Source organism: Buteo buteo, chromosome 24 (assembly GCF_964188355.1).
Source record: "Buteo buteo chromosome 24, bButBut1.hap1.1, whole genome shotgun sequence".
Taxonomy (NCBI): domain Eukaryota; kingdom Metazoa; phylum Chordata; class Aves; order Accipitriformes; family Accipitridae; genus Buteo; species Buteo buteo.
In genome coordinates, this window is record NC_134194.1 from 22,352,341 (window position 1) to 22,379,323 (window position 26,983).

The following is a 26,983-nucleotide window of genomic DNA, read 5'->3' on the forward strand; positions in this document are numbered from 1 at the left end:
ATAAAATGCAGGTTTTGCTGTCTTGTGAAAAATCAAGTCCCTGACCACCCTTCTAGAAAAGAGAAGTTATTTACATTGCTATTAGCTGCAGAGGCTGGATCCAGCCAGAGAGGAGCTATTTTCCAGGACCACCAGCAATCAAGTCATTCTGACACTCTTACCTTGAGCCTGCAACACCAGAAGAAACAAACATTAGCCTTCACGCACACCCCCTGTAGATTTTGGGGTGAAAACTAAAATTTTGCCTTGCTTCTGCAGTAGCTGCCATTAGTGAAAAATCAAAGCTGCAAGATGCCCTCAGTAAACAAAGCCATCAGTCCTTTCCCACATCACAGCTTCTCTGAGCTTGTGTGTGTATATGAATGTTTCCTTAATTATTTCCTTTTTTTGTGGGGGCAGCAAAGAAGAACAGAATACCTCCTCATTTGCTTCCCCAAACTGTATAGCAAGATGGACCATTTTGGTTTCACTGACGCCCCTGGTCTAAGAAACAAAGTTAAACACCAACACAGCTTGATCAATTTTCCCCATGCTACAGCTGGGAAGGTCCCTGCTGGGCTACAGGCGCTGAGCGATCCCGGTTGGCTGAGAACCACTACGGGCACTAAAACCTTTGAAAAAACAAGCGGCTGACTTCACTTCTATTCTGCAAATGTCAACAGCAGTCATTGGGGAAAATAACCTCCCTCCCACCCTCTGGCAATGCTCTGGCAGACATGCGACAGCAAATTAAAACTGGATGGCCAAAGTTAGCACTGACAAGACTTATGCGGGCAGCTGGGCACAAATACAACCACACTGATTTTACTTGCCATAAAATAGTGGGCTGGAACCTGTGTCCATTCACACGCTGGCTCAGAAGCAGATCAAATGTCTGTGACTTGGCCAGCAGCATCCTTCAGGTCTTTACCAGTACTGGCTTCAAGCCGCCCATTTTAATTCCCTGCTGCAAGACCATCAAGTCCTCAGCCTAAAGCACACGGGTGCTGCCGCGTAAGCTGTCAAAGGCCAGTTCTTCCAAAGTTGAAACTATAAATCCACATCCACAGTTAACTATTTAAATCTGTGGCTTCACTTTACAACAAAAGGAGGACTCAAAAAACTCATCAGTGTTTTAGCTTCTAGCTTGGGATACACACATTATAGAGATCTTGGCCAAAGTTTTTACCTAAGGAAATAATGTGGTTTACGGCAGCACTTGGAAAAAGCAGAAGCTTGTTCTGCTCACTAGGTAAGAGGTTCTGCGGGTCACTTGTAATAAACTGGAGTTTAAACTTAATCTGGATTTCATCCTTCCAATTACCCTAAGTAAAACACCAACTTGATGGTATTTTTTTTCTCACCTAGCTAGAGACAAAGGGCAGTATCATACTGCTGCCTACTTTTAGTTAAACGTGATTATTTTATTTATGAATTGTTAAGCTCATGAAAGAATGACAGGAGGTTCTGAGGACTTAGTTCTTCCCGGAGTGAGTTTGTGAACAAGCCTTTCAAATACATGAACTTTCATTCACTGCCTGGAGGTACACCACCAGCTGAGAACAGGCCCCACATTACAGTCACCGCATCACAGAGCTGAGGAACCACCTTCTGCTCTGTGACGCTGAGCTTGGCAGATGACATGACTAACACCAACCCCTTGGCGCAGATCAGCACCAAAGAGCTACATCCACAGACCGCTCTGCCGGAGTCCACCATGGGAGGCTCCAAGCTCTGAGAGTTTGCACATTGAACTGGGATCACTTTTAAGTATTGATAGTCCACAGAAGACAAGCAGCAAACCAAATCCTCTTCCAGATAAGTGAGTTCACTCATGTCCGCCTCCTCTCAGTGAAGCATCACAGCACACACTAATAGATCTGTCAAACATACCACCTACACTATCAAACATGAAACAATGATTCAGAAAAATGTTCAGCACCACAGTGGCAATTACAAAGCTTAGTAACAATCACCTCTTCACACAGGAACTTTTTCACTGTTGTTAAATAACACCAGAAGCATCTGGCTCAGAACGGGCAAGTTCACCATATCTCAGTTGGCCACCCCTTTCAAAGGGAATGGCTAGTAAAAACAGAGCAGGATTTCGGATACTTAGCAATTTTTCCAATGTCCATAGACAAAGGTGAAAAAACAAAACAAAGGAATTTACAAAAGAAAGCTACAGAGGAGCACAGTCCTCGACAGCAATGTTCAGTCAAACGTGGGCTGCTGACAAGAGTAGCTCAATAACAGAGGGAAGCGTTTGCAAATCGGCTGTACCTACGTGCTCTGGTGTCCCGGTGACTGCTGGTTCTCAAGTGTAATACAAGGAACAAAAATAGAGCACAAGGGAACTGAAAGAGAAACCTCACTCTAAATATTCCCACTTGTTTCTATTTTCCTCCCTCTGCTAGCTCCACATTGGGATTTTTGTTTCCCTAAGGCAGAGAAAGTGGTTTATACACTCTCTCTGAGACTCATTAGTTGTCTCCTTCTGAAGGGATCTCTTACCCCTTCCCAATTATAAATATCTAGATATGGTGCCCATTTGTTGAGTATTTATACAGCACTCCCCTATACCCTGGTCAAAATGGTCTTCAGGCTCTAGTCAGGCTGGTCAGCAGTGCTGTCAACTTCATCATCTGCCTGCTCCTTTGTGTCACACGTATACACCCACAAAGTGATGTTCGTACAGTGTAAGTAATTCCATAACTCAGTCTGTCTGCACCAAAATGTACTGTTTATTTGACTTTAAGACATATTAGATAATGAAAGATTCGTCTCTTAACGAATGAGGTTATGGAGATATTTGTTCAGCACACACCACTCTTCATTATGACATACAAGTCACTGAAGTTATTAAAGGTGGAGTACCAGCGATGCTCATAGTTAATGTTTTCCATTAAGAACCCCTATGTTCAGTTACTTGCAACTGCAGCCAACTTCAACCCTTACATCTGAAGCTTTCAGTGGCAGGCATCTATCCCAGACACGAGCACTCTCTCCTCTTCCCTTTCTGGTTAGGGAACATGGTTCAGGTGTTTCTCCTGCACAGCTTGCCAGTGCAAGAGGCTGCTCATATTAAAGTATTAAAACCAGGCGGGAAGGAGCCACACAGCAGGCCACAGGGCTCCATCCTGCCAGTCTGCAAAGCAAATCTTCCCACTTGGGTCCATGTAGATCACTCCAAGAACCTGCACAGGGTACCAGGGGAAGCCTTAGCTTTTCCCCTGCCCAATACTGACATACGTCCCTATGCCTAATTTCAGAGAGAGACAATTTTACAGGTAGGAATGCTCCAGTGCTATTTTGCCAGAGTAATGATGAATGACAGATCTAAAAGTTCATTCAGCCTGGGTCCCAGCTCACACAAAGTGTCATTATAACTTCAGCTTTACGTTTCCCATTGCATTTGGGAAACTCTCTACAAAAACTTAAGATACTGAAAAGAAAACTAAAAACTTTGTACAAAGCTGTAACATTATTTTAACATGTTTATTCTATTCCTAAGAAAACTAACATGCTGTGCTATAACACAGCACAGTCATTTACATGGAATATCCTGCTCCTTGAAACCAAACATTTTCATTAGACTACTCCATGAGAAAAGTTAGGCTAAGCCCAGTCATGCCCTTATCTATTTAAAGACACTTTTTAATTCTGAACTTGCACTGCTGTTCAAGCTTTGAGCAGACTCAGTAGGGGATTACTGCATTTTAAGTACTATTCAAAGCCAATGGAAGAGAGGCTTCCCATGAGCTGATCCCAAGCAATCTAGCTTGATTGAACAGGAGCTGGCTGTGCACAATTGCAAGCACCCAGTAGTCCCCTTCCACTCTCCTAGGGTCTGCTTATGCTTCTGTAAATGATTCCCTATGCAGTTCATAACAGGCACTGCTTATAGCCCAGCAAATTCCAATTTTAGTCATCCTAGATGAATTACCCAGTTCCAAACAAGACAAGGAAGCAATATTAAAAAAAAGGAAAATCATGACTAATTATAGTTTGTGTTGCCACCCTTCATGTCTAAGGGTTTCACATTTTTCAGTCTGATTTTGAATTTCCCATTCAACAGATCATATGCCTTAACTAGAGCTTGTTCAGAAACAGATGGAGTTGGAACAGATGAGTTAAAGCTTTTCCTATGTTTGCTTTTATTTTAGTGGTCAGTCATCTCATTGGGTCACTCTCAATATAGCTAAGCCTAACTATTCCCCCTCCCCCTGCCAAAGCAGCACATACCTTAAAGCAAAACAAATCCTGCAGCTTATATTGGGAGGATTATATATGAATACATTCCAGGAGCAGCAGTTTATAGTTCACATGTCATTTTACTACTGCACTCAGAGAGGTGGATATGCACCAGGAACTGTTTGGGAGGGAGACATGGGTTGAAGCACACTGGCAGCATCTCTCGTGGGCAGCAGAACCTGTGCAAACTCAGCCCAACAGCACTGGAGAACGCATAGAGACCAGGATTAGCGGCACTGGAAGCAGTCCAAACTGAGTCTTATGTAGGCCACAACAAGGGTAACTTTTACTCAGATGAACATTTGTAAGCCATAAACCTATTTACTTTAAGGAGCTAAAGGACAAGAACAAAAAGTGCCACACTGTTTGCTTCCTGTAACCTCTCCACAGACCAGCCCAACACGTCCATCCCGCCCTGCTGAGGGCCAATGGTGTTTGTTCTGCACTTCAGGCCATGTTTACATAGAGTTTTCACTTCTTTTTTTTTGGGGGGGAGATCTGTCAATAGCTACAGCATATTACATTACCTCAAGCCAAGATAGTAACACAGCTTGCAAACAGCAGTTTCTGCATTGCCAGACACTTAACTAGATGGTAGATTTATACCATTGTTCGTGCTTGGTTCTTTAAAAAAAGAAAGCAGGAATATACCTTTAAGTGTGTATTAAAAATAGCACAACCCAAAATAATAAAATAGTACTGTGTTCTGCTTTTAAAGAACATGATCAATTCTTTTTGAGGGCTTAATTGACATAAGTGGATTTTAAAAACAAAACAAAACAAAACAGAAAGCAAATGGCTCCTCTATCATACAGCAATTCATAACATTTGAGATTCAAACCATGTGGGGAAAACAGTGCAAACATGACTGCAGCTCACGGAGGCGATATCTCCATGAGTAGTTTTTTCTCACTATATCCCTGGTTTAGTGGTTTTACCTTCTAATTTTGTTTTAATGTAATTTTTTACTACATAGCAATGATGACCTGTAGCTTGTTTAAACAAAGGAAACCCACATGACGGCCTACAAGCAGATGCACTTCTAATAGATATTTTGCAGTCTACATTGTACCATATTTGAAAGTTGCAAGCAGCAGAAAACAGAAACAATTTTTCCAATAATGGGAAGTCAAAATCCATTTCTAAAGTCTCCTATATTTTTAAGAATTCCCCACAAATTCCTAAGGAAGAACATTAAATAAAAAAAAACAAACACAACCAACCAAACACCAAAAAAATCCCCACAACATCAAATAAACACACATCTAGGAAAACACAAACAAGCAAACGTTTCTGTGAACATCCTGGTCAACTAATCCTAAAGAAATTTCTGTTTCAAAAAAGTTTTTTTTCTATTGGTAAATCTTCTGTGATCAGAAAGGTGAACTTTGCAGTAGTAAATGAAGTAACACAGAGATACTGTTATACTCTGACAGGCAAACTTACATTTACCCTTCTCAGGAGCAGCCCTTCACCAAGAATGTACACAAGAAAACTAGAAAAACCAGGGTACATCTCTTTTGAAAAGCAAATCCATCCACGGTTAAAAAAAAAAAAAAAAAAAAAAAAAAGCTTTGCGCCTTGCCCAGGAAGAAACTTTTGAAATGCTAAGTGAGGAGGAAGACCCAACTATCGGCTTGTGGTTGTTAAATAGCACAGCCTTGGCTTCTGCACATCGCAAATTCTGCTACAACAAAGCATCAAAGAAAGCAATACAGCAAACATCACAGAAGTGGATGTAAAGACAACCGAGTCAAAAGAATTCAAGCATAACACTAATACAGAGATATTTCTGGATGCTAGAGTTAAATTTGCTAGCACTAAAAGAATCACACTGTTGTTTCCTAATCAGTAAGAATAAACTTTTTAGAATCAGCATTTGTGGACCAAAAAGGCTGGATGTTGCTTTGGAAAATCGTTTCTTCTCAGAAAGCCTGATTTTTTTATTTTTTTTTTTTTAACTGGCTGAAACATTCTGTTAGCTCAGCAAATAGTTTTGAAGAAAACAAAAATAAAAATTCAAGACAGCAGTTGTAGCATTCCTGAGTCCAGCACTTTGATTCTTGCGCCTCTGTATTAAACTTGTGTAAAATAGTGATTTCATCCCACAGGATTGGTTTCCTCATATTTTACTTCAGTGTTTTAATGTAGAGGTCATGAATTAAACCCTCCTCCTTTTAGGCTTTGAAGAGGCAGCTAGGTCAGAGGATGCTCAGACCTAGATTTTTCATTTGTATGAAGGCTGTTCCAAGTAGAATTTACATATTATGTTGACATATGCATATAAGACCAGAGACTGACTCTGGGCATCTCTACCCGACAGCTGTGGGCCCCAAGTGTTGGGTACCTTGTCACACCCTGCCCATCTGGCTAGTTATCCATTGATACCACACCTGGAAGGGCATCCCCAAGCAAGACAGGGATACGAAAGGGATTCTCCCAGTACTACTTTGGTCCAGTGATTTGGCCATTCTCCTCTGCCACAGGAAAGCCAAATTTAAGTGCCCACCCTAAACCAGAGAAACAGCCCTATATGCTAAAAGTGCTCTAGCACTCAGCATTTCCCCAGGAACTCTAACCCTTGATTCCAACATTTCGTTTAGGAAATGGCAGAAAAGACTCAAAATACAGTACTTTAAATCCCCTAAATATTAAAATAAATGGAAGTTCCTTGCTGTTTCAGAATATCAGAGTGACATTTTAAGTGCTTGGAGAACTTCAGAAATAAGACAGTCATGTTCCATAATTTTTTTTTGCAAAGTCATTTGGCACAGCAAGCCACAAGAGCAGGAGCAGTTCAAGCTCCCCAAAACATTTAATACTTGTCTAGCAGGTATCCAAAGAGAACTCCGCACCACTGAAGCAACAGATCGGTTGCACTTGCAAGAGACTCCAGATTTCCTCCTTCTGGAGGTAGGGACAAAACAAAGGTGCCTTACTATGGCCCTCACTCCCCACAACAGTCTGCCCTCCAAACTGCTGCCCTGCAAGTGCAAGACTTCTTGAAGGCTCTGGCATTTATATGACAGCACGTTGCCTCTGGATCACAGCAGATCAAACTGCCTCTTCTAGCAACAACGGCAGTCTGCACAAGTAGCTTGTCTCTGTTCTGACCCTTATCTTCTCAGTTTAGATTTCATCTCCTTTATGTTTACTCAGGTAGCTCCTTCCTCTGTGTTGTCTAGACAACAGGCAGGGAAAAAGTTAGCGATAAAGAAAAGACAAATGGAACAGATTTGTTTGAATGTCATACTCCTAGTCCCAACAGAAAAATGTTCCTAAAGAGTTAATGTCTCCAGGCAAGGGAGACAAGCATCAAGTAAAAGCTGTATCACTAATCTTCTATCACAATGCACATGGAGTAGGTGCGGGGACTATAACTAACAGGTTTATTTCAAGTAGGGCTAAATGAAACATCTGGTTTTTTTAATTAGCTATTATTTTTACTGTAAGACCCTTTTTTCTACTGCTTATACATTTGACAAACACTGACTTATCAGATGCGTCCATTCTACACCAGTTCTCTGTCTAAAGCTGATTTTTTAAAGAAATGCAGCTGTTTTCCTAGAATGGGGCAGATACACATCTTGCATGCAAGCCATGGAAATCTCTTCTTCTCTGAAGTTTCAGTATTGCATGGAGAAATTATGTAGAGCAGCAGGGCAGGAGAGCTATAACTGGACCAAGACACCCAGGAGATTACAAATGAGCAGCCCAGGGCAGCAGGAATAAGATCAAGAACTAAGTGGGGGAAGGGCAGGGGGGACCGTGTTTGAGGAATCAGAAGATGTCATTGGAAAAGGAGCCTGTGCCCAAGAGAACAAGCTCCCTTTCTGATCTGGAACAGAATCCAGGAGTCCAGACTCCCAGTATCCCATTATTGTCAGCAGCTAATCACGAAGCCCGCTGACCAGCGGTGCCAGGAAGAGGATGACAACAAACTGCTGCCCCTTACTTCCCTGCTTAAGTCAAAAGCACCTGTACAGACTACTACTGCATTACCCCTGAGTGCACAATTTTGATTTTTGCTTTCTGTAACAGCTCTGAAAAGATCTTGCAAGCTTTTAGAGGCCCACTCACACATAACACTGTGAAGAACATTGTTCAGGCTGCAACAAAAGTGAGTAGTTCAAAATCAAGAAAAACCTGAAATAAAAACCAACTGGGTGATGGAAAACCTTATGGCTTATGCACATGTGTCATACCACGTAGCTTTGATTCCTCACGCACCATCTTCCAACAACCTTGTCTTGTTCAACATACAGCATAAACAGTGGTCAAGTAGCAAGCAGCTGGACATAAATTTTGGTTTCATCGCAATTCAGTGCCTGATTGAAAATAAAATCTTCCCTTTTTCAATAGCTAGACAGAGGAGCTTCAAGTTTATACACCACATATTGACCAGAGGCTGATAGCAACATGCTTGTCCCTGGGATGCATTTAAGTATCGCAGCACCTGTCAGCTTCTCAGCAGCTGGGCTTCAGTGCTGAACTCCGCACAAAGCCTTACCCAAGGAGATGGGCGATAGAGAAGCCACTCGGATTTCACAGACCAGCCTATAGTTAGTAACTGAACCATAAAGACTAAGCCTTGCATGTCCTTCAGTTCTTTGTGAGTTTTTTGAAATGTGAGCAGGAAGCACAGTACAGCTACCATATTCTGCAGTGATGTGTGCTGGTAGAATTGAACACCAATCTCAAACACACACAAAAAGTGAAAATGCAGCTACTGCAGCTATATCAAGCGATATGTGGTAGCGATTGCTGTCTTCAGGGGTTCAGGAAAGAGCTTACAACGATCTGTGATGTCTCACTTTCAAACAAAACCAAGAAACACAGTAAAAGCAGGAATACATTTAAATTCCAGGAATGATCAAGAACATTTAATCCTCTTTCAGGTTTCACTTGTATATGGTTCAGCCACTAAAAATCTGAACCGCTAAAAAAAAAGTCAAAATCATATTATTACAGCTGTCCTCATAAAGTACTATACTCGCACAAAGTCATTTTATAGGGACAGCTGTAATAATATACCATACTTGCAGAAAACCTTGATCATAAAGTTGTGCTACAGCATTTGCTTGATTTTTACTTTCTTATATTTTATTTTCGTACGTGTTCTTCCATTTGTTGTAGAAGTAAACTGATGATAAAGCAATATCAACCCAAAACTGACTATCTACTTTGGCATGGCATGAAAAACTGCAGCGCTCTCCCCACTGTGCCTAGCACAAGTGCCGGACATTTTTTCTTCTGTAAATAAGAATCTTGTCCAGGTTATGGGTTAAAAGAATGTAAAGGGAAAGGTCTGAAATATTCAGACAGAATTCTGAAGCTTAAACTTTCAGCATAGCTCTCAAAGCAATATGATGGTATCAGTTCACAAATAGCTTAAGAAGTCCAGGATAGTGGTAGTTGTCTCAGGCTACGTAACAGGCCTTTCAAAAGAGTATGAAGTAACAGAATTGAAATGTATTTGGCAAGATGCCACCACTCAGATGATATCCCAGCCTCATGGATATGTACAGTACACAGCAATTCATCATCTCATACTATGTGGCACTGACATTTCTTGTGTCAAACCAAAAATAGCTACAGCAAAAGTAAATTGAGCTCCACATGTGGAGGCCAGTAAGGCCTCTGCATGCTATACAGACTACAATTAAAAAAAAAAAAAACAAACAAACCCACAACAAAAAAAAAACTAAAACAACCAAGTTGAGAAACGACAAATGGGACTTTCACATTCACCAGCAGTGCAGGGAAAGCCTCTCGGAAAGGAAGGAGGCTCAAGATAGGGGTTCAGAGAACACGAAAGAACACAAACTGCCCAACTGCTTTCCAAGTAGTGCAGAAGCGAGTACCAAACTAGGCAGACTTCCTCCCAGGATGCAGCACATCACCACAGTTCCTCAAGCCCTCAGATTCCACGAAGACCTGGAGTATCTTATCCTACAGAAGCATACGTACTAGCCCCCTGCACACACCCCAAACCACCAAAGCTACAGAAAAAAAGAGAAACTCTATTAGAAGCCAGACTCTAAGTAGCAGCTTAAATGGATTAAAGAAGAAAAAAAGAAAAAAAAAAAGTAGTTGAGCACGGGAATAGAAGCACAAAACTTACTTCAAAGAACTTAGCTATTCAAGCAAGCTGTCAGAAGAGCACCGATAATCAGAGTTAACACTGATGCAGACATCCACCCTTTCTGGATAACTGAAACCCACTAGAGCTCTAACATTTGCATGCTAGACTATGCAAAAGAAATTGAGACATCATAAATAACCCTTTGGTGGCTGAACTCCCACATCTGTGCAAGCCATTGAAGCCAACAAATTAAAAAAATCTGCAATTCCACTTCACAGAACATGGCTTACATGTCCAGAAGAACCATAATGACCACCTCCTTTGGTCTGCAGTGGAACACAAGATGCCAGACTGCCCTTGGATTTTAACTCCTTCTCAAGGGCTGCTTTAGCCTGCTTTGCTAAAAGCCCAGATTTCAGCAATAAATTCTCTACTAGGGGTTGGAGTGGGCTCCAGGAAGACCCTCATGTCCTTGATGCACGATCTCCACACTAGGGAGTGACACAAATCACACCAGAGCATTACTGCCAATTGGCAAGGCAGTCTTCAGCCCCATGGCCAGAACAGGCAGAGGTCACAGAAATACCATATCAAGCTAAGGCAGGAATTTAAAAAAAAAAAAAATTAAAAAAACATAAGTGAATGAGTAGTATTCAGAAGAAGAGCACTCTCTTAATCTATATTTGCATAGCGACTAGTACAACAAAGCCCATGAAAAGTTCAGCTTTTAAATAACTATCATAATGCAAATATTTTTCTGATGGCGCCTCTGCCACCCCTGAGGAGCAAATGCTGCCCGCCATGCCTAAGCCACCCTGTCTGGTCATGGAAAGGTAAGCAAAAGAAGACTCCCCAGAAGACTGCCACTCCCACAGCTGCACACACAGAGAAAGTGTAAATGGTTTAGGACACAAAGAAGGTAAGCATCTCTTACTCCTAAGTGGGAGGCAGAAGCAGAATGCAGGAAAATGTATTTCAGCCAGCGCCGAAACACCATCTGCTTCCCACATCTGATTCACAAGCAGGATTACTTTATGATAAAAATCAATACACTCATATTTTTAAAGTATTTTGAGGGAATTCTCCATATAGAAGTATTCTGTACTTTTGGATTTTAAAAAAATTGTTGACTCCAGAATTCTCTTCTACTCTTCATCTGTCTGCTCTGTGACAAAATCAAACAGAAAAAACCCTTATGACTCGTCTCATGACTACTCTAAACACAAGTGTTTGCTACACCTACAGCCTGTCCAGGTCAAATCAGTTGCCTCTTGCAAGGGAACAAAACCTATCTCCTTTTAAGGTACCAGTCACTAGCACCCCCACACAAACCCAACATTTAATTCACCTATATGAAGAAGTTTATTTACTGGGAGCGAAGAAGAGGAGTCTGTCACACTGAACACCTCCATCAGCCTGGGTACAACTTCACCTGAAAACTCGCAGTAAAGGGCAAACTACACACCATTCCTGGCTTCCCAATCCTGTCACCTCCCTACAACTTGATCTGGAGATTGCACCGTCAGGGCACTTGTAGTCTGACCTGGCTCACCACTTGGCCCTGTGATCATCCACTTTGACACAAAGAAGGTGGGGTAAACACAGGGTGGGGAAGAGGTCGATACAATCACCCCTTTTGGCAGTAGTCAGAGCAGATTCAGTGTTTCGCAAAACCACATCCCGAGCTGAGCAGTCATCACTGTTACCCAACTCACAAGAGACACAAGACAAAAACCACAGTACTCTCAAATCAGAAACACCGAAGTCTAGTGTGAAATTTATCAACTAAGCACATGTTTCGGATCTGAAACCACTTTGTATGGTCTTCTAGAGGCTGCTGAAGTCAAACAGAAATGTGTTGTGGAAGTTAATCAAAACACAGACTTATGGTTTAAGGTGTTTCTTCTGACAGCCATCCAACACATGGAAGCACATCTTTATGAGAGCACTGGGACTACCCATATGAGCTTTACACTCACTTCCGAGGGTTTAAAAAAATCCGGGCAACACTCGTTAGATCCATTCCCTGGCATGCTACTGCAAAGTGCATTTCTGTAGAACATTTGTGCAAGCAAAGCCCTGAGAAGATGAACTGTGCACTGTGTTTTTTTGAGGAGCCTGATGTCAACTACAGTGGAAATGACTGAAGCTGGACAGATTTGTGAGGGCCTTCTCACAAATGCTGTTTGTTGTTACAATGCTACTCTGCTAGTCTAGATTACAAACTTCGCAGAGATGTCGGATGAGACCATCACAGCCAGGAGCAGAGCCAGCAAGCAAAACCACACAAAGCCACTAACATTTATAACAGGCCTTCTTCAAGGCAGCCGGTAGCTAACCCCAAGAGATAAAACCTAGTAAGTCTCACTGCATTCCCAGGCAGATGGCTGGAATTAAAAATGAAAGACAATGAGAAAACTGAAACAAATGAACAGGCTGAGAGAAAGCTGGCATGTTCTTTGTAAAGGGAAGAGCCTCCTGGCCAGGGCAGCAGCCTAAAGGGCTCTTACACAGGAAGGCTGGGGGGTCTCCCTGTGCACGGGGCCGCAATCACTACCCCACTCGGCTACAGAAGCCAGGGACGCCCAGGCAGAGAGGCAGCCAGCCACTCTCGGCACAGCAAGGAAGCCCCCGCCATCCACCACAGGCCGGGCCGGTACTCACATCCTCCCCACGCCCTCGTACATGCGGGTCTCATCTACCAGCATCATGACCTCCGTGTCGGTGAGGTGGGCGTGCTTCTTCGTCTTGCTCAGCTGCTCGATCTGGATGTCGGCCAGCTTCACCTTCTGCTGTGTGTCTATCACCTTGGCCTGCAGCTCGGTGAAGGCCTGGGGAGGGGGGAGAGCAGCGGCTATGAGGGGCGGCCCTGACAGGCCGCGTCCCGCCGGCCCCGCGCCGCTGAGGCCGGGCGGTGGGAGCCGAACCGGCCCCGGCCTGCAGGGGAGGAGGGGACCGGGCAGGCTCCGCCCGGGACACGGAGGAAAAGGGGGGAGACACACACGCTACCCGCCGCGGAGGGGCTTATACCTTCTTCAGCTCCAGGTCTACGGGCGCCGCCATCTTGTCTCCACAGGGCGCCTGCGCGGTGGGGGAGCGCCGGCACCGCGTCCTGCTGCGCAAGCGCGGGGGGGGGGGTGCGGGTCCCCTCAGTGCGGCGCGCGGCGCCGTGGGTTCGGGGGGGCCCGGGGGGGCCCGGCGGGGCCGTGCTCGCGCCTTGCTCGCACGGTGGGGACGTCCGGCTGGGCTGGGCTGGGGGTCCCCTCATGGGGCGGGGGCACCTGGTTGGGGTGTGGGGTATGAGGCCTCCGCCTCGGGCCGGTCCCGCGTGGGTGTCCCTGGCCCAGCCGCCTCAGCAGGAGGCAGGGGCCGCGCTGGGGGGCCGGACGCGGCCCCTGTTCGGGGGACGGCGCCGAGGGCAAAGCCAGGGGAGAGCCCAGCGGGCCTGGCCGTGCCCTGTGGGCCCGGGGGCTGCTTAGTTCCCCGGGGCAGCCCGGAGGTGCCCCAGGAGCCCGGCGGTACCCGGCCGTGGCGGGGGGGACGCGCCGCTCCCCTGCCCGCTCCTCGCGATGGCTGCCACAGCCCGGCCCCCCCCGGCCAAGCTGGCGGAGGCCTGCCAGGGCTTGGGAGTCCAGCAGCCACCCCGGCCACCTCCCTGCCACCCACCAGCACCGGCACGGGGGCCCAGCTAGCCCCGGGAGAGGGTCCCAGGGTCCCCAGAGCGGGAGCACCAGGGACAGACCAAAAAGCAGTAACGGGTGTTAACAACCAGGGACAGACAGGCAGCAAGTGGGCTCGGCACCGTGGCGGTCAGGAAACTGCAGCTGGGGACGTGTTTGTGCTCCTGGGTCTGTGCCTGGAGCGGGGGTGAAAGGCCAGGCTGCTGAGCTGGGGCTGCTGGAGGCCACCGCCTGCCTTCCCCAGGACCCCTGCTTGGCCAGGTGCTGCGGCGGCCCACTCCTGTCCAGGTGGAGACTGCTTTCCTGGCACCCCATTCCTGCAGGGACCGATAGGTGAGCACCCTGGCCTCCCCCTGCAGTATGTGGGCATCCTGGGCAGGGCAGAGCCCCCTATGCCCCAGCTAGGCTCTGGGGCACCTCCTGTTTTGTGGCCACAAGTGCAGCCAGATGGGGGTGGCCATCTGGGGGCTTCCTGCCTGCCTTAGCCAGGAAAAAAGCATCTGCCAGCCTTTCCCAGCCCTGCGGGGCAGAGGGAGCCAGCCCACAGATCCAGCCAGCTTCCCACTCCCTACATCTCCAAAGTATGTTTCTGATCTAGCCTGTTAAATGGCCCTGCAGGCAGCCCAGCCTGCACTGCTGGCTGCAGAGGAACAAAGTGGACCAGAACACATCCTTGCAGGGAAGGAGGAGGGCAGAGGGCAGCTAGGCTCCGGGCAGAAGCTCCAGCTGTCTGCAGAAAAACCTTCCAGCAGAGTTATTCCCAGTGCCTGCCAGGGTGGCATGGAGCCCCAGGCATGTGGAGCTGCCCACCAGAAAAGGCAGAAAGGCAGCAGGGTTGAAGCAGGGAGAGCGGCTCTGGGAAGGGGAGCAGCAGCAGCAGCACAGCAAGGCAGGGACACAGCCAGGTGACCTGGAGCAGAAGGGCTCCTGCACAGCAGCTGGAGGCATTATTTGCTTAATAGACATTGAAAAAGGCCAAAGTTTGGAGTCTGATTAAACTGGCACTCCCACAGCATTAAGGTTCAGGTTGCACAAAGCAGAGCCAGTAACTTGTTTCCCTGGCTCTGGGACTCAGGCCACTGCAGCTGCTGGGGCTCTTACTCTCCAGGTGATAACACATGAGGGTGCCTGTTGTCACCCACCCACTTCCCATCTCCTGTAGCCATGTACTTTAGCCCTTCTATCTCAGGAAACGCTGGAAAGCCAAAGTATTGCTGCATTCCCCCCTTCCCACACCTCAGGTTTTGCTACCACAACACTTACTGGCTGCACAAGGGGGATAAACCTACACACTCACTTCTGAAGCAACCCCTCCCCCAGTGAGCATAAAGCTTATTTCCTACTTTACCAGAGCTAAGTTTTGGCTAAATTAGGCCAAAAAGCTCTGCAGACTGCTCGCTGCCCAGCTTTAGCACACATTGTAGGAGCAGGAGTGGAAAGCAGTAGCTTAGCACTCCCCTTTGAAAATTGAAGTTTGACATCTGCTCAAGGGAAAAGGGCTGGAGGAAAGCAGCTTTCCTGCAGGGGGGAAGCCCTTTCTCTCTGCTTCAAGGCTCTCTACTAGAGCCAGCATCTCACCCTGATCTCAGCTTCCCATGGGGAAGATCAGGGAAGAGGAAAGAAGTGGTTTGGGGGTTATTTTTACTGCAAAGTCAGGAATCAGTCCTGAACTACCATCTGAAATGAAGCTCGCTGGAATGATCCCAGCCCCAGGAGCCTGCAGCCACCCCAGGAACTGCTGGGATCCCCTGCAAGGGAGGTGTGAGTCCACCTCTTGATTTTTTAGCCAAATGCTGGCTTAAAACCAGGAATCAGTCCCATTTCGATTGATCAGTGGCCAGAGTGGTTTCACTCATACCAGAGGCAGCTTTGCTTGATGAGCAGACACCCAAACATCCCATCCCTCCCAGGGCATCAGCTGGCAAAGATGCAGATCTCCAAAGAAACACAGATGGGGCTGGCCTGGCTGCAGGCTCTTGCAGGACAGATGCTGCCACCAGCCCCTTGCACCACGCTGCTCTGCCACGTCCCAAGGATGGCACAACCTGATCTAGCAACCCCCACCACGCACTCAGGATCTCTGCCACTGTTTGCAATGCCCCACTAGCAAGGGCATGTTGCTACGTGCAGCCTTCGGAGGTCTGACTCCTTTCCACCTCCATCATTAAATTAACAACACAAGTGTTTGTAACAAAGTGTTATTTATTAGAATATTACATTGCACTTAAAAAATAAGGGAGGTCTGACCCTGTCATCTTGATCTACATGAAGGATGCAGGGCCAGACCTACAATAAATATAAATACTATGTACAGTTTATCTAAAATAAATATATAATTTAAAATGAAAAATTTCTTGTTAAATAGCTGTTACCCTCCCACCCCTCCTGCACCTAGAAAGCCCCGAGCCCGGTCTCCTCGCCTTTCACAGTTTGTTCCTTGGCATGCACCTCAGTGGATGGAGAGCTGCTGGAGAGTCCCTCTGCCGCCGGCTGGCCAGTCCTTCCTGCCTCCACACAGCCACCTCGTCAGCAAGGGCCTCTCCCGAGCCCCCTCTATCCTGGAGATGGCCACAAAGCTCCCTGCAGTGACACTGCTGCCCAACCAGCCCCGAAACGGGTGCTGTTCTGCTGCTCCAGCAAGTTCCCACCATGCTGTGGGCTCCCAGGGATGGCGCTGGCTCCGCGGCTTTCGCCTCTTCCAGGAGGTAGAAGTGCGTTAGTGCCGACCCCTGCAAGACAGCAGCAGGAGAGCTCACAATACGGCCCTGGGTCGTTCTGCCCATGGAGCTGTTCCTGCACAGCAGGGCCAAGGTGCCCATCCCACCCAGCCTGCCGGGACAGCCCTCATGGCCACCGAAGGCCCAGCAGCAGGAGCCACTCACCGCCTTGCAGGGCTGGACCCAGAAGGTTGGGAGCTAGGATGCTGGGGGAGCAGTGGCTAAGCATCCCACCCCATGTCCACCATGCTCCAGGGACCACAGCACTTTTCCCCCTGGACACATCCACCCCAATAATCCCCAGGGCAGAGGGGACAGTGATGAAAACCTTGTGCTGAATCCCCTTCCCCAAAATTCAACTCCTATAAACAGCTAAAAATCCCACCCCCAACATTATTACCAACGTTACAGAAATTCTTTGAAGGCATTACTTCATCCTCACAAAGAACAAAACTTTTCTTTTTTTAAAAAAAGAAGTAGCTGTAATATGTATGGGCACATCCAACGTCAGGGTTTGGACCAGACCAGAGGAAGTCTGCAAGCTTTCCAGCACCCAGCCACAGCCACGTGGCCACCCCTGGGGCAGAGCACACCCCACCACCCAGCCAGAGTTACATCGCATGGGACCGGCACCACGATCCCTGCATGCCCAACTGCAAGGCTTTACACTGATGCAAGTAATAAGCAGAGTGGGAGTGAAAAGGAAGGGGGTTTTTTTTGATATATATATAAATAGAGGCAATATCTAAGGAGGGGAAGTGACTCAGAGGGTCAGAGAGAGAGCAGAACAAGGCGGGGGGGGGGGGGAGCAGAAGCAGCTTCCCCAGTGCAACAGGGCAAAGCAGGGACTTAAGGTTAGAAAGGAGGAGGTGGTGGTGGCTGGGGGTGTCAAGGGACAGGGTCTTGAGCAGGAAGGGGCACAAAGGGGGCTTGGAGCCCATTGGGGCAGCCCAGGCTCTCGGGCCAAATCCAGCGAGCTGCTTCTCCAGGCTCAAACTGCCTTCAGCTCCTGCCTGGCTCTGGCACAGGGTCCACGTAATGGTCCCAGCCAGCGTGAACAAGCAGAGCCCCCAGACACCCATCAGGCCCACTGCTGCCCCATGCCCGCCCGGGGGCTCACCTTGCCAGCACCCGGCATCCTCAGTGATTCACAGTGATGCCCAGCTTGATTTTCTCTTCGTTTTCTACATCGTAGACACCCCTCTTGTGACACCTGTGAAGCCAAGCAGAGATGCTCAGAGCATGGAGAAGCCCTTGCCACCCTCCCCTGTGGTCTTTCTGGGTATGCGGATCCGATGGCTCAGCCCCATCCCACTCACCTGAGCATCAGCAGGGCTGCGATGATGACGAGACACAGGGAGGACAGGACGACAGCAACGACGGCCAGTGCCGTGGTGTGGTCGTATGTGCTGGGGGGGTGCTCCACAGGCAGCGAGAGGCCATGGCATCTCTCTCCATGATATCCTGGCTGGCATCTGGACGAGAAGAAAAAAGTCTTAAATGTTGGTGGTGACCAAGTGCGGAAGGTCATTGGGTCCCTCACAACCACATGGAAAGGAGCTGCCTCTTTGCTCAGCCTTAGCCAGCACACTGCCCACTCCCCTTGGTCCCCCTCCCCTGACCTGGAGGGTCTGGTGTCACCATCACTTCCCTGATACTGGTAAATTAAGTTTCTTCTGCCCTAAGCACCAAGTGAAGACTTCTAGAAAGGTTGAGCTTCCCCCAGTAGAAGGCACCAGGGTCTGTGCTTTTCCCAATTGTCCCCAGGCAGAGCCAGGCTGCCCAGGCCACCTCTGGGAGTGGGAAGACCCATGCAAGGGAGCAGAGAGGCAGCTGGACCGGAGCTCAGCACCTCCCTCGGAGCAGGATGTCCCTGCACACCCTGCCAGCCAGAGAGGTGCCAGTTCCCTGCAGACTCAGGAGGTTACTCACATAACAGAAATAACGCTCTCCAGCAGAGCTGTGAGGCTGCCAACCCTCCCCGTGAGTCAAAGCACACTGATGCGACCAGATATTTATATCTCTCCATATCCAGTGCCACTGACCCTCAAGCTTATCTCCAAGACGGGGTCTCAGCCCAGCCCTCCTGCCCAGCTCACAACACCACCACGTGCCAGCGTGACCTCCCAGCCATGGCAGCAAAGCTGGGCACAAGGCAGAGGTGCAGGACCCAGCCTGGCAGCATCCTCACCCCACCCACACCCCGGGGACCAGCCCAAGGAAGCCACAATCCAGGAGACCCTGCGACACGGGCAGCCAGCCACCAAGAGCAGCCACAACCGAGTGACACCAGCCAACACGAGGCCTCATTATCAGAGGGGACAGGGGCAGTTGGTCGCTGTTCCTAAAAACCATGATGGCTCCGGAGAGATGTCACCCAGGGATATGCCAGCAGGCTGGAGAGCCCAAGCTGGCCCCTGGACCCCTCCTGCTTGCCCATGTCCCAGGTCCTCTCCCAGACCCAGGGATATGGGAAGGGCAGGAGGCTGGGCAGGGGACACCTGGCTGTCCCAGTCCCAGGCAGGGGCTGCTGCACCCCACATCACGCTGGGTCACCAGCCCAAGCTGAGCCAGCAGAGATCTCCTCTTGCTGGCAGTCCCGAGCCCCCTGTGCAAGGGCCCAACTTCATGACAGCTTCCAGGCAGAGAGAAACTAAGCGGTTCAAGGAGCTATGTGGAGCCTGATCCCTGCAGATTGCAGGGCGCGAGATCTTGTGGGCACCATAAGCCGGGGAGCTATTATCTTCCCCAGGCTCCAGGCGCAGGGCTGGGTGGCTCAGAGGATTGATAGCAAAAAACAAAGCCTCTTATATGTATGCCAGCTCAACTCCTGCCCACGTCAGCGGGGATCAAATATGCACCCCTGGGTATTTACCACAGTAGCAGTGCTGGATCCAGGTGCCCCAGTAGCAGGCAAACGCTTTCTCCTCCACTTGCCTCATCTAGTCCCTGCTCTTTACCTGCATCTCAGGGGAGTGGGAGAGCAGGGGTACGTAGCTCTGTCTTTCATCTGGGCCAAAGGACAGCTTGGGCATGGCTTTGGCAGGCTGTCCCCAAAGGTACTACCTCTAATCTGCCTTGCTGGTGCCACAGCAGAGATGCTTCTCCTGCCAATACATCCCGACAGCTGCGGGAACCCCAAGCTCTCAGCCAAGGCTGGCAGCAGTGAGGGACGGGGGGACACAGGGTTACAGAGTCAGGATGGGGTCTCGCAAACCAGCCCTGCAGAAGATCTTGGCTGCAAGACCCCAGCTCCTGCTCACCATCTTCTGAACCCCAGCGCTGCAGGTCTCCGCACAGCAGATCAGCCAGAGCTCACCGCACTGGCCGGGGATGCTGGGTCTAAATCCATGGTGGATTTTGGTGGGGGATGGACATTGCTCAAACAGCACAAGGAAGAGGCCAAGTCAGAGTCGTCCCCACACAGACAGGGAACATGCACTAAAAATATCTCCTCCGCTCTTCCTCTGCCCGGCCTGGAGAATTGAAGGAACCATGACTAAGGCTCCCCCGGGCACAGGCACACGCCAGCAACTCACATGCAGGAGGGAGCTCCCAGCTCTCGGATGTATTTGCATTCGCCGTGAATACAGAAATCCTTGTACTTCCGCAGGCATGGGTCTCTCTTCTTCCCCAGGCCTTTGCCTTTTCTTCTTTTATTCCCGTTCCCTTTTTTCTTGGGAGTAACCAGGCCTTGAGGCTTTGACAGGAAAGCAACTGGAAAACAATTTGGGAAGGAGAAAACAGTGGTCAGATCATCTCCATGCATCAGCCAAAGAGAAGGCAGAGCTGCAAACCCCAGGCTGCTGCAGCCAGCTCAGCCCTGGCACTCAGCAGCCTTTTGTGCAGCAATCTGCCCCCGAGCAGAGGGGGTTTTTCCTTTTTTTTTTTTTCCCAGCTTCTCACAAATATCACGTCCTTTCCAATTCATAAGAACAATTCTCAAGGAAAGAAAGGGATCAGGGTGTGTGTGGGGGGAAACAGAGCTTTACGCATCTCAAATGTTGCTATTATATGTACCAGTTTCCACTGAACACAGAAAATTGCTAATTGCCCCTTTATCAGGCTTCTATTTCCCTAATGAGCATGGTCTTTTGTAAGACCCTATTCATGGCTCTGAGGGACTCTCCTTCCTGTGGGTACAAGGATGCCTTGCGCACCCGGAGCAGGATTAAGAGAGCAAGCCTGGCTTAATTTTTGGTTTTGCAGAGCCAAAGAGATGGCAAGGGCAGCGTTCCCATGAATTACAAAGGTATGTTTTAATTGTGGTGCAGGGACCAGTGGCTTTTGGTGCAAGGCCAGCTCCTTGCTGGGTTAGTGGGAACCAGAGCAGTGAGCTCCTTGCCTGGACAGGGACCGAAACCAGCAACATTACTGGAATAGTTTTAATAGTTTTAATGTGCAGATGCCAAAAAAAAAATCAGCCTCCAGCTTGATCTCGCAAGGTGCTGAGATGCTAGAGAATGCTCACTGCTCCAAGAGGGACTTTTCAGCTCCCCTCAAAACCACGGTGCTTAATAATTCCAGCAAGCCTGGGGAAATATGAACTAAGCCCTACGCTGCTCGGGGATGAGAGGGCAGCCGAGTCCAACCTGGCGAGTTGTAACCTGCCCAATTCCTTCTCAGCCACTTCCTGACGTACCCGGCGCCTCTCGTGCTGCGGCACACCGGCTGCACACCTAGCAGAGTTATGTCGCTATTTCAACATCCTTGACAATAAGCCTGGAGAAAACTGATACTCCAGGAAACTCTGCGGCTTGGAGAAACCCCCAGATCCGGGTGAGGCCTGGGGCTCTGCCCTGGGCTGGCAGCGGAGGCTGTCCCTTCCCCTGCTGGTTATCTCCCGGCTGCAGCCAGCAGACACACAGTGCTGCTGACCCCCCCAAGCCACCTCCACTGTTACCACCCCTCCTCCCCAGGGCTCTGTCCCTTAGAACAGCCAGAGAAGATTTGGAAGATCTTGCTGGTAGGAAAACTGGTCCAGCCCTGGTGGGCTGGGGGATGCTGCTGCTCTCCCCCAGCTCAGGCACCCTGGGTGCTGCGGCACAGAGGAAGGTGCCTTCAACACAAAAGACAGATTTTTCTGACCGTAGCTCAGCTCGAGGCATCGAGAAAGTGCTCCGAGAGGCTGCAGCCTCAGTAACCAAATATCCCCCATCCTCTCAGCCTGTCCTGCAGACAAGGGTCAGCCCACGCCTGCCAGATCGCTTGCTTTAGGACCCAGTCCCCTCCTCAGGGGGATGTGCACAGAGGAGCAGGCTGGAGCATCTCCCTCCCAGCAGGAAGGGTAACAGTGTTTCACGGGGGCCACGACCCCTTGGATGCAAGGGGGTCAGGCCGGTTTTGCAGGTTTTTTGTCACAGTCTGATAGCACAGCCGGAAAGCGAGGAAAAACAAGGGGGGGAAAAAAAGGGGTATGGACCGTACGGGGCAGAGCGCGCCGCTCCCGATCTCAGCACGTCACACGTGCAAGGCACAGGTACAGGTCACCCTTCCTCAGCCTGCGGTGGGGCCTCCCCGTCCCACCCCCACGAGAGTCCCCGGGACACTCTCGGGTCCCGAGCCGGGGGAGAGGAGCCAAGCACGAGTGCCCAGCGAGCCTAACAGAGCGGCAGTGTCCCCAACGCCCCCGTAGCGGGGACCGCCGGCTGACTAACCCTGCCTAGGTATGAGGAGCAGCCGTGTGTAGGCGGCGGGTGAGTCACGGCCATCCCCTCGCCGGCGGCCACCGCCTGGAAGGCGGCACGGGCCCACCGGCCGGGGCTGCGCACCTGCGGGCAGGGGCTGCCGCGGCCCCCAGAGGGGCTCTGCCCTGCGGCTGGCCAAGGAGTCGGGGGCCCGGGAGCCCTGCGGACCCCCGAGCCAGGGACTTCAGGGACACAGCCAGCCGCTGGCGCAAGGCGACGGGCTGCCAGAGCCCGGCTGCTCCGCGCTGCTGCGCCGCGGGCCGGCCCCGGGGGCTCCCCCGCAGCTCCCTCCGACGCGGAGCCGGAGCTGCTGCCGGGGCAGCCGCGGGGCTGAGCCGAGCCGAGCCCGGCCCGGTCCCTCCGCTCCCCTCCCCCGCCACGCCGGGCCCAACCGCCCCCAGCCCGCCCCGCCGGACCGCCCCGGTACCCGCAGCCGCCCCAAGCGCCCCGGCGGCGGCTCCGCCCGCCCGTACCTCTCGGCAGCTCGCTGAGGTCGTCCCCCGAGGCCGCTCCGCCGCCCTCCTTCTCCGGGCTGCCGCCGAGCAGCGCGGCCGTGGCCGGGACCGGCGCCCCTCCGCCGCCGCCGCCGCCCTTGTGCAGCACCTCGTTGTGCAGCTCGTCCCGGCCCAGCCCGCCCGCCGCCGCCGAGCACACTGCGGGGAGGGGGCACGGTCAGGCGAGGCGGGCCGACCCTGCCCGAGACGCCCCACGCGTGCCCGGGACCGGAGCCGCGTTGCCCGTGCCCGGGACCCCCCACGCGTGCTCGGGACGGAGGCCGATTTCCCCGTCCGCCCCCACCCGTGCCCCCGTGCCCGGGGCCGCGTCGCCCGTGCCCGGGACCTCCCACCCGGGACCGGGGGCCGCGCCCGCCTCGCCCGGGAGCCCCCACGCGTGGCTGGCGCTGAGCCCGCGCTGCCCGCGCCCGGGACCCTCCCCACGCGTGTCCGTACCCGCCGCCAGCAGCGCGTGGATCAGCACCGCCCGCCCGTCCATGACCCGCGGGCACCCGCGTCCCAGCCGCTGCCCGAGCCCCGCTCCGGTCCGCTCGGCCCCGCACCGGCAACCGCTCTCCGGGCGACGCGGCCCCGCGGCGGGTAGAAGGCGGCGGGGCGGGGCCGCCCGGCCGTCCCGCCCCCGGGAAGGGCTTCCCCGGCCGCCGCGGGGCCCGGGGGGGGGGAGGGACCCCCCGGCCTCATCAGCCCCCGCCGCACCGGTAGCACCCCCCTGTCCGCAGCCCGGGGCGCCCGGCGCTGGGCTGCGTGGCGGGGGGCCCGGGGGAGCTGATGTCCCCTTAAGGGCTGCGCTGACGCTGGGGAGGCGAGGAGATGGCTCAGGGACAGTAGACGGGAAACTTGATTGACTGGCCTCAGGCGAGGGAAGAAGAGGGGCCATCACGGTGGGCACCCTGGTACGCCGCCACAGGGCATCCACCGGCCGCTGGGAGCAGTGCCAGCGGCGGCCCGGGGGGGTTTAGGAGGAGCACCCCACAAGAAGAGCGTCGGGCAAGAGGCAGGACCTCACGGTGCAGAGCTAAACCTCCTCCTGGCCTTGCTGATGGGGTGGCACCCCGACAAGGGACACACTTCCAGCCATGTGCCACCCTACACTGGCGATGGGAGAGGGCTGGCAGTGGCAGACCGAGATGGTGGCAGAGACCCTTTTTGTCCAAGAGGCCACCTTCATGCCCCAACGGACAGCCCGAGCGGTTCGGTCACAGCTTCATCTCGCAATCCTCTCCTAGTCAGCCGCTGTCCTTGTCTCCTCCATCCCAGTCCGTGGCCATTGCATTTGGGGGTGCCAGCGCTTCTCTGTCCCTCTCATCGCGCTGGTGACCTCTTGTTGTGTTTGGCCTCGTCCTCAGCCCAGGTGACAGCCCAGAAAACACTGCTGACGCCAGTGCCAGGCGAGTGCAGCGTTTTGTCCCAGCTCACGTTCAGGTTGGCTGCGGGCCCTTGCCAGTTCCTCGAGGACCCGAGCCCCCAGCCTCGCTGCCGGTTTGGGTTCAGCAAGGTGTGATTAAATATTCCTGCCATTGTTGTCGGCATCTCCAAGGAATACCACCGGATTTGGCAACCCACCCACCCCCCCCCCGCCCTCCTTCTTGCTCAGACTTGACTTTTGCAATTGTTTGCTGGATGTTTTTCCTTCCGCCTCCTCCGGCCATCAGCAGCCAAAAGACTTTGGCAGCAGACTGAGGCGGGTCAGAGGCTGCATCCCTGGGGAGCCCTGCACAGTGGCTCCCCAGTAGGTCCCATGGGGGTAGGATTTTCCCCCCTGCCAGTTCCCTGCCGTGTCCCCGAGGCCAGGTGTGCACCGGCAGCATGTGCGGGCAGCGTTTGCTGACTGACCTGGCACCTCGGGAGAGGGAGGCACCGGCTCACGTCAGCTGCCAGGGAGGCTGTTGGCACAGAGGGCTGGCAGTGGGCAAGGGTGGGGGGTTGCAGGCTGCCGATCCTGCCTGCCTCCCTGCCTCTGCCTCCCACTGCTTCCTGCTGCCTGTCTCCCTGCCTCTGCCTCCCTGCCTTCTGCTGCCTGTTCCCCTCTGCCTGCCTCTGCCTCCCTTGGGTCTGCCTCCCACAGCCTCTGCAGCCATCTCCTGCCCACCTCCTGCAGCCATCCACAGCCTCCCTGCTGGCACCCCATTGCCAGCCGTGCACCATCCCAGGCTGGGGCAGCCACCACCAGAGGGGGGGGTGAACCCCCAGGAAGGTTTGGGTGCCCCGGGGCCTCTCCAGCTCCCCTCATCCGTGGGTCCTGCTGCCTGGGGGGGTCTCCCCATGGTCCCCACCTTGGCCAAGGGCACCCCACACACACAGCGGCACCTGCCTTGGGCACACACTGGTATTGCAGAGCAAACAGCCTGGCAGGCACAGGGAGCGTGGCTGGGGGGGCACGGGGAGCATGGCTGGGGATGCGAAGGCTGAGGAAGAGGCGGATGCCAGGATCTAGCCCCATGGGCAGCGTTGTTCCCCCAGGAGGTTGGCCCTGGGGAGCACTGTAACAGCACTGTGGGGACAGGAGGATGGGGTGCAGGGTAGGGCTGGGGCACAGGGCAGCCCACCAAGGCCACCGCCAAGTCCCCAGGCCTCCACATGGGTGAGGGGGACTGGGGTGAGGGGGACTGGGGTGGGGGAACCCATGGCAGCCCTGAAGCTGGGGGAGGGCAGGCATGGCAGAGCCAAGGGACAGCTGGCCAGATAGCCCCCCACACACACTATCTGACCCCCACCCACTGCCTGCCCCCCTCCTGTGTGACCCCCTGCCATGCCATGCGATCCCCCCCACACCATGTCAGCCCCCCACCATGTGTTCCCCCCATGCCATGTGACCCCCCCACGCATGCAACCCCAAGAGCTGTGTGATCCCCACACACACCCCACGTGCACCCCTGGAATCACAGCCCAGCAAAGCAGGATCTCCACATTGACTTCAGCCCCAACTGCTTCCCGGGTTTCCCCCCCCCATCCTCTCCCCACCCCACCCCTCTTCTGGAGGAGCTGGGGGTCTCCAAGGAGCCAGGGGTGGCCTAAGCCGAACCTGGTACCGCATGGCCAGGGGATGCCTCAGCACCCGGGGTGCCCTGGCATACCTTTGCCCCCACCATGCCGCAGGCTGCTGCCTTCAACCCTCCTGCCTGCACTAAAGGGGGGCAGGATGAGGCAGGCCCCATTGGGCAGCTGCTGGTGCTGGAGTGAAGCTGGTTGTGGGGCTGGAAGGAGGCCTGGGAGTCAGCTATGGGGCAAGGGATGGGCACGGGTGAGGTTTGGTTGTACTTTGGGATAGTGAGGTTGATGAGGATGGGTGTCCCCCCCCAGCCTATGTGCTGCAAGGCAGGTACCAGCACCCCAGAGACCGGTGCGCGCCCACCCACACCCGGCTGAAACGTGACTTCAGCTGCGGTGGTGCCTGGCCCCGTGCCCGCTCCTGGGGCTGAATCCTGCCCGGGGCCAGCGGGTTGCAGCACAAACCCGCCTGTGCTGGCCGGGTGTTTGTGTTGCCTGCCGCCGTGTTTGCACTGCACACAACCCGGCTGTTTGTTTGCATGGAGCCAAGGGAGCCGGGCCCAGTGATGGCGGCGGTGGGCACGCCACAGGCAGAGCAAGCACGGGGCGCTGCTCTCCGCCCGCAGCACTGTGCTGGTTGTGCCATCTCCCCAAGCCTGGCAGGGTGACGCGGCTGTGCCCGCATCCTTCCTCCCTCCATACGCTGCAACATCCGCTCACCTGCTGCAGCTCATGTAGACACCCTCCGCACACCAGGATGGCTGCAGCCCTGATGCGCTCCTGGCCCTTGCCGTGACTCCCACCGCTGGCAGCATCCTCTTGCCCCACTCTGGATTTCCTCAGTGGTGACACATCCTTCCCCAGAGCATGTCCCCACATCCCTTTTCTCAGGAAGAGCTGCCACGAGGCCGTGCCACCCCTTCTGCAGTGGGCACAGGCACACTGGCACAGGCACCAACACTACCACTGGCTGTCTGGGGTTGGCCTTGCCACCCCCTTGCCAAAACACTGTGGGGTGCAGGAGGGCTTGGGGACACGCTGCTCCCCCGAGAGCACCGGTGCAGCTTTGTCCACACGG

At 52.5% G+C, this 26,983-nt stretch overlaps 2 protein-coding genes across 3 annotated transcripts in view; both read right to left on the reverse strand.

Moving 5' to 3' along the window:
- Window positions 1-13,450, reverse strand: part of PFDN1 (prefoldin subunit 1) — a 32,860-nt gene extending 19,410 nt beyond the window's left edge. For both annotated transcript variants that reach the window (XM_075056213.1, XM_075056212.1), the window contains exons 1-2: window positions 13,349-13,450; window positions 12,983-13,149 (exon numbers count right to left, since the gene is read on the reverse strand). In XM_075056213.1, coding sequence (XP_074912314.1) covers window positions 12,983-13,149; window positions 13,349-13,381 — 200 coding nt within the window. In that variant the 5' untranslated portion in view covers window positions 13,382-13,450. The remainder of the gene's footprint in view (window positions 1-12,982; window positions 13,150-13,348) is intronic.
- Window positions 13,451-16,172: 2,722 nt separating this feature from the next.
- On the reverse strand, window positions 16,173-23,483 carry HBEGF (heparin binding EGF like growth factor). Its single transcript, XM_075056667.1, has 6 exons — window positions 23,353-23,483; window positions 22,876-23,055; window positions 20,255-20,432; window positions 18,035-18,190; window positions 17,836-17,928; window positions 16,173-16,727 (listed from the first exon to the last, which is right to left on the reverse strand). Exons 1-5 carry the CDS (start codon window positions 23,393-23,395, stop codon window positions 17,856-17,858), a joined length of 630 nt encoding a protein of 209 aa, XP_074912768.1. The 5' UTR covers window positions 23,396-23,483; the 3' UTR covers window positions 16,173-16,727; window positions 17,836-17,855.
- Window positions 23,484-26,983: the final 3,500 nt, after the last annotated feature.